Source organism: Solanum pennellii, chromosome 3 (assembly GCF_001406875.1).
Source record: "Solanum pennellii chromosome 3, SPENNV200".
NCBI lineage: Eukaryota > Viridiplantae > Streptophyta > Magnoliopsida > Solanales > Solanaceae > Solanum > Solanum pennellii.
The window spans coordinates 4328886-4340869 of NC_028639.1; the positions used below are offsets into that span (position 1 = coordinate 4328886).

General features: G+C 32.0%; 2 protein-coding genes across 3 annotated transcripts in view; one reads left to right on the plus strand and one right to left on the minus strand.

Annotated features, from left to right (window-relative positions):
• Window positions 1-2595, plus strand: part of LOC107012125 (uncharacterized GPI-anchored protein At1g61900-like) — a 6725-nt gene extending 4130 nt beyond the window's left edge. Inside the window, exons 4-8 of the mRNA XM_015211866.2 lie at window positions 454-699; window positions 825-836; window positions 1697-1840; window positions 1941-1985; window positions 2177-2595. Of these exons, the coding sequence (XP_015067352.1) occupies window positions 454-699; window positions 825-836; window positions 1697-1840; window positions 1941-1985; window positions 2177-2274 (545 nt within the window). The 3' untranslated portion in view covers window positions 2275-2595. The remainder of the gene's footprint in view (window positions 1-453; window positions 700-824; window positions 837-1696; window positions 1841-1940; window positions 1986-2176) is intronic.
• A 2409-nt stretch (window positions 2596-5004) lies between these two features.
• LOC107012482 (DNA-directed RNA polymerases II and V subunit 8A-like) lies at window positions 5005-9453 on the minus strand. 2 transcript variants are annotated; one of them, XM_015212341.2, is made up of 5 exons: window positions 9326-9453; window positions 9052-9134; window positions 7889-8046; window positions 6044-6138; window positions 5005-5397 (listed from the first exon to the last, which is right to left on the minus strand). In XM_015212341.2, exons 2-5 carry the CDS (start codon window positions 9122-9124, stop codon window positions 5286-5288), a joined length of 438 nt encoding a protein of 145 aa, XP_015067827.1. In that variant the 5' UTR covers window positions 9125-9134; window positions 9326-9453; the 3' UTR covers window positions 5005-5285. The 2 variants fall into 2 exon arrangements, with proteins under 2 accessions (XP_015067827.1, XP_015067828.1); XM_015212342.2 differs by having other exon boundaries at window positions 5079-5397; window positions 9243-9354.
• Window positions 9454-11984: the final 2531 nt, after the last annotated feature.

Here is an 11984-nt window from a genome sequence, read left to right on the forward strand (position 1 = left end):
CCCCCCCCCCCATCATTACTAGGAGCAGTTCCAAAGTGTATTCTTGCTCTCTTTTGTTTTATGACCTGGTGAAGCTACCAACAACAACAAACCCAATGTAGTCCCATAAGCGGGGTCTGGGGAGTGTAGTGTATGTATAGACTGACCTTACCACTACATTGAGAAGGTAGAGAGGTTGTTTCGGAAAACCATCGGCTTGAGTAACGAACATCAGAGAGCTAAAAGAAAAATACAGAAGTAAAGATGAAGTACGTTTTCTTTTAATGTTATAATTCCACGTGTTGCCCGAAACCAAACATAGTCTTGGTTATTCGATCATCCTCAATGCTACTGGCTCCACAAAGTTACCACAATTCTTGCTGCAGAAATTAGAATCTAGCTTCCATTCTCACCTTCTATCTTTGCATTTCCATATTATTATAAATCTACTAATGTGTTTTCTCATCCCCTTAGTGTGCCCTTTGGTTTTTCCTAACATGAAAAATATTACAAAGGCTTGTGGAGATGGGATGAATAACCAAACAAGATGCTGCAATACTGTCGAGAGGTATGTGTCTCACTTACAGAGGCAGAGCTTTGTCACCAACTTGCAAGCTTTGGATTGTGCTGCCTCGCTTGGACTTAAGCTACAGAAAGACAATGTTAGCAAAAATGTCTACAATCTCTGTCACATTAGCCTCAAGGATTTCTCCGTACAAGGTCAGTTTTTATTTGGATGCTCTTTGGTGCATTGTACCGCATACAAATACCTTGAACTGACATTAAATTTTGATCTTGTCATGTTTGTGGCATCTGGTTATCTTCAAATGACTACACTACACCAGTTACATCAGAAGGTAATAAACCTACTTTACGTGTTTATTTTGTTGTTTTGTTCCTTAGTTATCACATCATGTTACTTTCTTGGACAATTAATACTCCCAATATGAGATATTAAAATTTTCGATTAGGGTACCTTGGAAGATTTTGATCGAGATGCTTTGATAGATATGACTAATTATGAACTCTAAGAACATTAAGACTAATAGAACTTTTCGGTAAAAAGAGCATTAAGACTAATAGAACTTTTCGGTAAAAAGAGCATCCGATTAATGTTAGCTGTACAGAAGAACTATTGATTGAATTAAATTGGATATCTTTGAACCTCGGCTAGTGAAGTGTGAAACCTCTTATGAGAAGAGAACTGTGTATTTACTCGTTAAATATATATTATTACTCCAATTATTTCATTTTGTTTGTTTATACTTTTTGTTTTTCTTTGAAATTGGTAACGGGGAGTCTTACTTTTCCCTTCTTTTTTTTTCTGTTTAAAGAGATGCCTCTTTCTTTGTTTGGCAACCCTTTAATTCTATCTTTCCACATGACAATTGACATATTTACAAGCATTCCATATCTTTAGTTTAAGACTACAAGATTCAAAAGTATTTTTTACTTTCTTAAACTCTATGCCTAGTCAAAATCTGTCTAACTAATTGAAAATGAAACGGAGGAAGTACATGTTCATTTCCGTTGCGAGATTAGCTGCCTTATATACAACAACTCTATGACATATCTTTACCTGCCTCATCCTTTCTTTCTTATCTAAAATTCTTACAGCACTAAATAAAAATTTCCTCGCGTAGTTTGAGATTGAGGCCTAGTTGTTATCGTTGTTATAGTAGTTAATAATCATTTGTTGTTCTTTCTGTTGGAATAGTTTCGGGGTGTCTTTTGTCTAGTTTACCATCGGATGCAATACTGGACAAAACTGCGGGGATCAGCTTTGTATGCGACTTAAATGACAACATTCCGGCTCCTTGGCCATCTATGTCTCAGTTACCAGCTTCATCATGCAAGAAGTGTATGTTGAACGTATTCCTTCTTATTACGTTCACTTTGCAAAATGTTTTCTTCTTATATGACTGGTCACTGATGTATATCGGAACTTCCTACTTTTGCAGCTGTGAGAATTCCTGCACTTCCTGCTGTAGCATCGGGGCAAATAAGTAAGAATATTTACTTACACATTTGTAGATTTTACCTTCTTAATGTAGGCGTAGGACAGACCGCGTACACAGTACACACCATCCTCCCCAGACCTCACTTGTGGGATTACACTAACACCATCTTAAGTTGTTTCTATTCTACTCATTTCTTAGGGCTGTTCATTGACACTGATTTCTCGTTCATTCGTCAGGTTTTAGAGGATTAAATATATGGTCATACCTTCTGCTGGCGGCCTCGATGATACTGGAAGTCTGCTGTATATATAATGCTGCCATTCTTCCTTACTAGCAGTATTTCGTCGAAGCGTAAAATCTTGACCAGAAAGGGTAGTGTCTGAAGATGTCTCATTGACATCAAAAGTTCAAAATGTACAAATGCAGGAAAATCAGTAAATTGATTCCAAGATCAGTTTTGTGACAAAAAAGTTTACTATGTTCTTGCATGTTTTGGTAATAAGAATTGTAAATAATTAGAAAGTAAGTAAACTTTTCATGTAAATATTTTCAGTTGACAAAAACTTTGCCATTTTATAATTTGGAAATCCTAATGAAGCATTTTTAACAAATGCACATTAAGGCAGGTTTCTATGAGTTGGTTTTCAAGTTTGCATAATAATGTTCTTTTTAACATGATGCTAATTTTTCACATTCTACTTGGCATAAAACAATATTTCCTCTGTCCCAATTTATGTGACATTTTTTGGATTTTGAGATCCAAACAAGTCTATCTTCGACTGTATTTTTTTATATATATCTTTTAATTATTTTGAATTGTCAATCATTGTGATTTATAGTAATTTTAACGTAATTTATAGTATATAAATTTCATTTCAAAAAATTTAAAGATTTCACGCACAATTTTTTTTTGTCAAAATTAAACTGTTTGACTCTTAAAAAATGAAAAGTGTTACAGAAATTGGGTCGAGAAGGTTTACATAATTTTCAAGCACCTCAACTTTTTAAAAAGAAAATATTTGTATTATTTATTGTCTTTATAAAATACTACATAAATAATTTGATCAGAATAGTGGGGCATATATATATATATATGGAGTAGAACTACTATAACAAAACAAAAATAAGGTACGAAATAAAATATAATTATTAAATAATAAATAAAAATCAAATGAGAAAGAAAAGAAGATAACGACACATCACATATCTAGTGAAATTTCATAAAATGAGATATGAGGAGGGTATAATGTACGCAGATCATATCACTAGTTCGTGAAGGCAGCGAGGAAAAAAATAACAACACGATCATGCTAAATTGATCATTCCTTCGATATCCAACAACACTGCATGAGAAAATGTAGAAGTAGAGACTCTTCAAACTTTACTCGTAGAAGTAGAAGAAAATATAAAAAATATTTTCTTTCTTAACCTCTTTAATTTCCTCCCCATTTTGATTTTCAACTTACAAAATTTCACTTTCAACCAATATGATGATTTTTTTCTCTTAGATACAATAGAATCTGCTTTCTTTAATGATTTATAAATCAAGAATTGTGCTTTTCTATGTTTAATATCTTCTTTGTCTTCATTTTCAATTTTTGAATACATATATGGTCGATTGAAACAAGTGTTCATTTTTTCTTTTTTAGGATAGTGGAAAGAAATGAGTAATTTGGAGAGTTTGGGAAAATGTTTTGAAATATTTATAGTGAAAAAAAAGAGTTCAAATATTCAATGAAATAAATTTAATTGATTCTATAAAAAGGAAAAACCGTACATTATGGAAGAAATTAGGGACGATATAAAGTGCATGCCCTTTTTTAGAGTTTTAATTAATTTTGAAAAAACTAAAGGGTCCTTTGGTTTAGGGTCTGTTTGGATTAACTAATTGTAAGTGTCGAAATTGATATTATAAATAAACAAATACATATTCAGATAGAAGTGTTGAAACGGATAATAAACAGTTGATGTATTTGATAAAAGTACGTTGATAAGTTATTCTTTTGTTAGAATGACTAAAATACCCTTAATTTTTTTCTATCAAAATTATAAATTTAAGAGCTAGTATAAAATAAGAAGCGGTCGATACATATTAGAAGGAAGAAGAAGTAAGCTTATACACATTATGATATTTACCAAACGAGTAAATAAACTTAGAATTATTGTAATTATAAACAAGTTTAACCAACTCATAAGCTTAACCAAATACGTTTTTTACAAACACATTAGGCAGAAATTATAATGTAGAGATTGAAAAAAGACTCTAAAGGAGTTTGAGGAGATCTGTTTAGGGTTAGTTTTGTCAATTTTAAATATCGCAATCCATATATAATTAATCGTAATATTATTTTTATACGAATAACATGATAGTAAAAGTTTGTTCATGAGTGTTAATACAAAATTACATTAATTTAATGAGACGATTTACATTAATTAGCTGTGATTGAAAGGGATAACTCTATGTTCAATCGTATATATGCCAATATATCTATTGGAAAATAAATCTCGAAGATATCTTGAAAAAAATTTTGGCCAAAATATTTATCTCCAAAGTGTTATTTCATATTTGGTAATTTCTTCAATTGAATGACATATTTATCTATAAAAAATTTATCACTTAAATCATTGTTTATTCATACATGTTTTGAAATTGATATGATTTGATGTATCATGTATGTATTCATATATCTTATAAAAAGATTAACTTCCATGTTTAGTATATTTGTTGAACAATCTCGATTTTAATTTCACAAGTAAGATCTGAGAAGGATAGTGTATAACTAGCTCTACCTCTACGTTGACAAACTCATAGGATAATGTAGTTCGGTCGGAACAGGCTTTCCAAAAACCCAACCCAACCCAACCTGGGGTCGAATGAAGGGGACGATCCTAATCATATGTAAGCTTTGTTGCAGTTAGAGAAAAGCATGGTAACTCAAGTCAGACGCAACGTAACTAAGAGAGTCATTCTATCTAGAGCGAGACAAAATAAGAACAGGCAATCTGGCGTACGAGCCGATTGGTTAGATGATGACTACTTCATTTGATGAATGAACAAGTCCACTAAATTCTAAGCTTTCACACACTGCGATTTCAACTTCTGATAAAAGGGAAAGATTCTTCTTATGCTTACCAGGATAAAGATCATAACTGCACACACTAGGTTTCTACACTCCAACATATATGGAGCTCTTGTTCCATGGTCTCTGTTATTATATATCACAATTACATTCTTTCGTATCCTTGAGACCACCACGCGATTTATCACGTGCCAATAGCTTAGGCGCTCACAAATAGTCTGTCGCCTTTTTAAGTTCAAATTGAGTTTGATACAATTTTTTCACATCAAACCTTCCTTATGAGAAGGAAAATCTTCTGATCAAGCTCAAACTTAGCTGCAATGGATGGATCTCCTCTCAGCTGCATAAGCAGTCCTCCAAATGAAACAAAAATGTCACTGAAGACAAATAAAAACCAGTAAATCCATTGTTATATCAGTAAAATACTCGTGATTTGCTAATTGGAAACCACAAATCGAGTAGTCCCAACAACCAGAACATAGAAAACTCTCAAACAATATATTTAGAAGTTAAAACTAAAAGAGAATATACATCAGACTTAAACGACAAAAAGACTAAGCCCAAAACAAAAACAGAGAAAAAGCAAGTACAGGAAAGTACATCTGTATTCCACAAAATAAACAACAACAACAAACCACACCATACCCAGTGTAATCACACAAGTGGGGTCCAGGGAGGGTAGGATGTATGCGGACCTCACCTATGTTGGGGTAGAAAGGTTGTTTCTGATGGACCCTCGGCTCAAAAGCAAAGTTCACAAAGCAGGGTTGCAAGAAAATAAATTATATTTCACAAATGCACACAATAGAAAAAAAAGACACTTGAAAATAAGTCACATAAATCAAATTGAAATCTAATCTTAGCAAATGGGCACCTAAAAAAGGTCAATCTAAGCCGACTTTTTGAAACAAGAAGCTGCTAAGGTGTGACAGATTGACAGTATTGCACCATGAAAAGGGAAGAACATCCAGAAATATAAATCCATGTTCATGGACGAATATGAGATAAGTTAACCAAACGTACGCTTTAACGTGCTTCCCGGAACCTTCCTCTGAGATCCTATATAGCTTCCCATGCATGACATATTCGAACTTGTCAGCAAGTGATTTCTTGTTACCCTACCATCAGGTTGCAACACCATTAAATACGATGGGGATTTAGAGAGTTTGAAACACCACAGTAGAACAAGTATGAGAAGGCAAACCAAAAAAGGAATAAGGAAATCCGTACAAGCATTTGCCTAACAGTTGTGTCAGGCTTTATATCTTCAAGCATTAATGTGTTCCAAAAAGAAAAGTTTCATATTAAGGACTTCCATGCAAAGTAACTTCTTAAAAACATACTTTAGAGCAACAAGTACGCCTCAATCCCAAGCTAATTGGGGTCAATTATATGAATCCCCACGATAGACTCATTCTACTGACACATATCTCCAAACAAACTAAAAAAATTACTAGCAGAACTCAAAAATTTTAAAATATTCACTAAAGGCTCATGGATGTTAGAGGCTTAGAGCACCTTCAGTGTAAATACATTTGACAGGACCATTTGTTTTTTGATGTAAAAGTTGCACACAGAAGGTGCTCCATGAGTTGTGCGTTATTGCCATTTATTCTGACAAACCCATTTATTGGATTTGTCCCTCAATCATTAACAATTCGATTAAAAAATTCCCTCTTTTTGCTCCTTTTCCTTCATTTCCGGTTCCTCAGCCTTTGAGTCTTTCTCAAAAGAAAGGGAAATCCAAGAATAGTTCAAGGATCAAAAAACATTTCACAATCCTCCAAATAGCACAATAGATGGATCCTTCTGTGCTGATTTGTGATTGGATACATGCCAATACCAAACGATTATACCCTTTCACTGGCAGATACAATTTGTTTCTCCATTATTTTATAAACCAATTGAACAGCCATCACAAGGCTATATCATAAGGAATCACACCTCCGTGAAACAAAAATAAATCTATGACATGTGAAAACAGGCCCCACAAAAAAGTTGATATATTCTATAGTTTCTAGTTCTAGTTAGCCGTTGAACTATATAATAGATGCGATGAGATTTTTAAACAATTCCAGATAAATAAAGTCAAAAACAACAACATACCCAATGAAATTCCACAAGTGGGGTCTGCAAGGTAGAGTGTACGCAAACCACACCCCTACCTTGTGGAGGAAAAAAGGCTGTTTTGGAGGATCCTCGTCTCGAGTACAACATATCAAAGTAGGTATTAAAAGGGAAAGTGCAATAACTTAAACACAATAAACAACAAACGAATGGAACCAAAATCAAGACACTACAAGAATACGGCTTAACCGCTCAAAAAGTAAGACAACACTACATTCCTACTAATCTTCTACCATAATACGCAACCTCCACACCTTCCTATCTAAGGTGATGTCCTCGGTAATCAAGAGTTGGTCCATGTCATTTCTAATCACCTCTAGATAGACAAGGTCACAAAACCTAAATATTTCTCAAAAGGGGAACACTTGTTCGAGGCGCATAATTTTTTCCTTTTGAAAACAAAAACTGTACATTCAAAATGTCTGTATACAACAAGTTAGTTTTTTTAACGGAAGTACATATATTTTCGCGTCATCAAAAGGCACTTGATGTTTCTTACTTTGACGGAAGTGATTCGTCATGGTAAGTTGAATACCCTCAAGTTTGACTGGATTATATTGTTTTCAGTTTCCTTTTCTGAATCTTTCTGATGCATTTTGACTAGTAAGGCCTACTATGTGGGAAAAAATCTCAGAGACTTCAAGTTAGCTTCAAGTACCATATTTCGCAAAGTTAAAATTAAATCAGACAGGCTAACACTTGCAAATCAATTAGGAGACATAAACCACTACAGCAAATTACCTGAATGAAATAACCAGTATCTGGTGTCCCATCCAAGTTCAAAGTAGAAGCTAAAACCATCATAAATTTATCCTTCACGCGCATAGGATATATCTCAGTGTTTACATCCAGTAGCATGAACATATCAAACTGCTCACTCCGTGCTTCAATGCGATTCACTACAAAATGCAAGATATATTCGATCACACTATTTGCAGCAACAACAACAAAAAAAGTGCTGCTGTACTTCGATAATTCATGGTGACAATAATAAACTAAACATGGCTTTGCTAAGAAAATTGCATGAACCCTATGACCCTTCCTAAGCCCCCTTATTGCTCACGAGGAAGAAACTACAAGGTACAACTACACAAACGTAAAGTTGAATCACCTATAGTGGAACTATTGCAATGAAGGTCACATAAGAGTCCATACCTTTGTCTCAAAAGGCAGCTCTCACTGTAAGTACGTCATCCAGCAAATAAGAATAGACTAAGAAATTCACTACAGATGATCATACTTAATTCACATTCATCTGAATATTTCCAGTCAACTGCATGAATACTATACTCTTCTTTTTCTTATTAAACGCCACCATCTTGTCCTTAACATTTTATTTCTCCTTGCATTAGTCTAGAGGAGAATGTCATCCCAGGTCTACAGTAAACAAACAATTTAGATAATCCCCTTCAACTTATCATTCAAGTAGTGTACCACAGCCATCTTTTCACTTCCACTTGAAATAAAATTACAATGAAAAAGGTCCCAGGTTCAAACCCAAGCACAGTTAATTCCTTCCCATCTGTCCTAGCCTTGATGGACACAGTTACTTCTTACTTGTTCTGGGTGGAAGGTGACAGTTATCGGTACGCACAAGCTACCCCAAACCACAGTCATCAAAAAAATGATTTGCATTAATAAAAAGTTCAAAAAGGGCCACACTTTAAGGGATGTGATATAGACCGTCTAATCTAATGCAAACATTATAGCTACTTCCACAGCTCAAACCCGTTAACCTATAGATTACAGGGAGATAACTTTACTGTTACTCCGAGACTCACTTCCATAGATAAAAAGTATGTAGATGACTAATTCAACATTACAATTAAATCATTCATATCTACAGATTATGCGTTAGCTTACAGTTCAAAATTCATTCGATTACTAATGATGATTTTGCATACCTCGATCAAATTTTTTTCCATCAGGATCTTTCTGAGTGACTGTAAATATATCTTCAAACAGAGTTTCAACCATTTTGAACAACCTACAGAAATCACACCCATAAAAAGCCAAAAATATACAGAATCTACTCTCTAATAACTAAAATTTGGTAGAAAAAATTGTGCAAAAATCATTTCTACAGTTATCTAACCTCAAATTTGTGAATTTTGCTTCTAGAAAAATCCACTTTGAAAAAAAAAATTGGATTAGGATTTAGGGTTTAGGCGAACTTACAGGTGTTAGCAGTAATGGCGACGAGAGGAGGGTTTGCCAATTTCTTCGTACTCTTTACCAAAAATAAAAAATAAAAATACTAGTATAAAATATTAAAACTTTATAAGTAAGATTTAAATAATAATTTTTTTTTTATATTTATACACTTTTAAAGAAATAATTGTGTAAATATTTCATCGAATTATTATGGGAAAATATATAAATTTTCCCTCATATTTGTTTCGTAAAGTTTACATGCTTTAACTATAATAACGACATATTAACACCTATTTTTGTTCATCCCAAAATTAACGTGTAATAAAATAGAATATAAAAATAAATAGGCGTGTTTGAGTTGAAAATAAGTTAAAAAAGTAATTGTTTTGACCCGCCTCCCCATATTCTCTTTTTTCATGTTCTTCTTCTCCTATTTCCTTCTGAATTTTTCTCAAAATGTTAGTTTATATCACAATTTTACAATTTGTCACTCAATTTTATTTTTTCTTATCATATTTCTATAATTTGTCGCTCAATTTCATCATTATACCTAAAAAGGTTGAATTTTTATTCAAATTTCACAACAATTTTAGGAATGCGAAACTTTGTTCTCCCGTGAGGCTTTATATATTTATTTATTTATTTATTTTGTATTTGTTTGAATCAAATTCTAACTTCATCAGTTTTAAATTATATTATTGTCATCAGAACTAGCCCATTCGTATTACTACATTAAGAAATTATATAATTCAAATGTAACCCAGGCCTCGTGTACAATTTAGCTTGAGAAAAACTTCACCCAAGAAATCTCATATAGCGAGAAAAAAAGTCTAGCTAATCTATGAGGTATTTCGTTCAAACATCTAGGAATATGTATAAAATTACATGATCATGGATCAAATTCTCATATTTAGAGAATACAAGAGAGATATTGAGTATATAATAATTAGGTCTTATATTCTAATAACATGTTTTGAATTTGTGTGAATCTAGGCCTAGAATAAACAATATTACTAATATGCTGGATCATTATAGATGGTATTGTTAGGATCGAATTCACGCACACACACTAGATGAATGAAGAACACAAGAGCTTTCAAGAGAAAGTGATGAGAAATCTAGAGAGAGGGAGAGAAAACCCAATTTTTCGTGGTAAAACCCCGTAAGTAAACTTCCACGGCGGTGAGGTATATTTATATTAATAAATCAGAGTATTTTTGGTTACAGAGAATAAATAGGAAAACCTAAAATAAAGAATAAATAGGAAAACCTAAAATAGAGAATAAATAAGAAAACCTAAAATTAATCAGGCTCCACTACCTAACAGGTATCAGAGTCGCTTATGTGTTGACCTTATTGATAGTGGGTCAGAGTTCTATTAAATCTAGGCAAATTTAGGAAACGAGCAAACCAGTAGATATACTGGATATATAGATAAACATGTATTACATCATAATAACATATCTTAAAGTTCTGTGAGTAAAAACCTAAAACAAACAATATCACTTGCATTGGTTGGAATGTTACAATATTCTTTTATTTTATTTTATTTGACTGAGGTCTGAATATGATATTTAAGAAAAAAAATATCTATTTTTGAAAATTTGTAACCTACAAGTCATAACATTTGTGTATCAATTAAGACTTTAAAGTCTAATTTGAGTTAGTTGTTCCAATTTTAAAAATGAAATTAATTCGACATAAACATTATTTATATATAGAGAGAGAAAGTATGGAGTTACTTGAATCACAAACCCAAAACCATTGAATGATTAAGCATTCATTTGTCTTTCAGTATATTCACGTCATCAATTTTAAATATCATATTTAAATTTTAATAATATAATTATTTCTTTTTAAAATAAAATTTTAACATAAATTTAAATTAATCAAATTACAAAGGAATATACCACATATTAAAAGATTAAATAGAAAGAAACTATAGATATTGAAAAGACAAATTGAGAAAACAAATCATAAGTCAATTTCTTCATTTGCATTGAATAGATTTACTTTCACCAAAGAGTGAATAAGTACAATGTATATGTAAACTTAAAACAAAGATGAAAAATAGAAAAGGAAAATTAAAACTCTCTTTTCTTAACTATATAATGATTCATCTAATATTACAACCTTTATGATAATAATGACATTATTCATAGATCAAATTATTTCGTGATTTAAATTTTACTTAATTATTTTTAATTTCATTGCATATGCTCGAGATAGAAGTAATCAGAAGGAACTTGAAGTAAACACAGGTGGAAGACTAACAATAGTCTCTTTACCTCCAATCAAACTCTTCAAATATTTCAATTGACAAATAAATTGCTTGTAAAATCCAATTCTTGAAGAAGAAAATGTAAAAAAGATGCTTTTTTTCAGCATATTTAATTTCCTCCCAATTTTGATTTTCAACCAATATGAATTCTTTCTCATAGACACAACAGAATCTGCTTTCTTCAATGATTTGTAAATCAAGAATTGTGCCTTTCTATGTTTAATATCTTCTTTGTCTTCTTTTTCAATCTTGAAATAATTAGTAGCCATTTTTGGTATTTATGATATTTGATGAAATAGTTTTTTTTTTTTTTTTGGTAATTAAAGAGGTTTATGAAATTTGAAAGTGAGAATTGAAGGAAAGAAAATATATATGTATTTATAGTGGATTTTTTTTTTTTTT

Excerpts from the sequence above, each read along its gene's own strand:
- LOC107012482 (XM_015212341.2), bottom strand. The coding sequence starts at position 9,124 with ATGGTTGAAACTCTGTTTGAAGATATATTTACAGTCACTCAGAAAGAT. Across the intron at positions 8,047-9,051 it reads TGGAAAAAAATTTGATCGAG|TGAATCGCATTGAAGCACGG; the intron begins GTATGCAAAATC and ends TGCATTTTGTAG. Across the intron at positions 5,398-6,043 it reads TCCGGGAAGCACGTTAAAGC|TGACATTTTTGTTTCATTTG; the intron begins GTACGTTTGGTT and ends ATTTGTCTTCAG.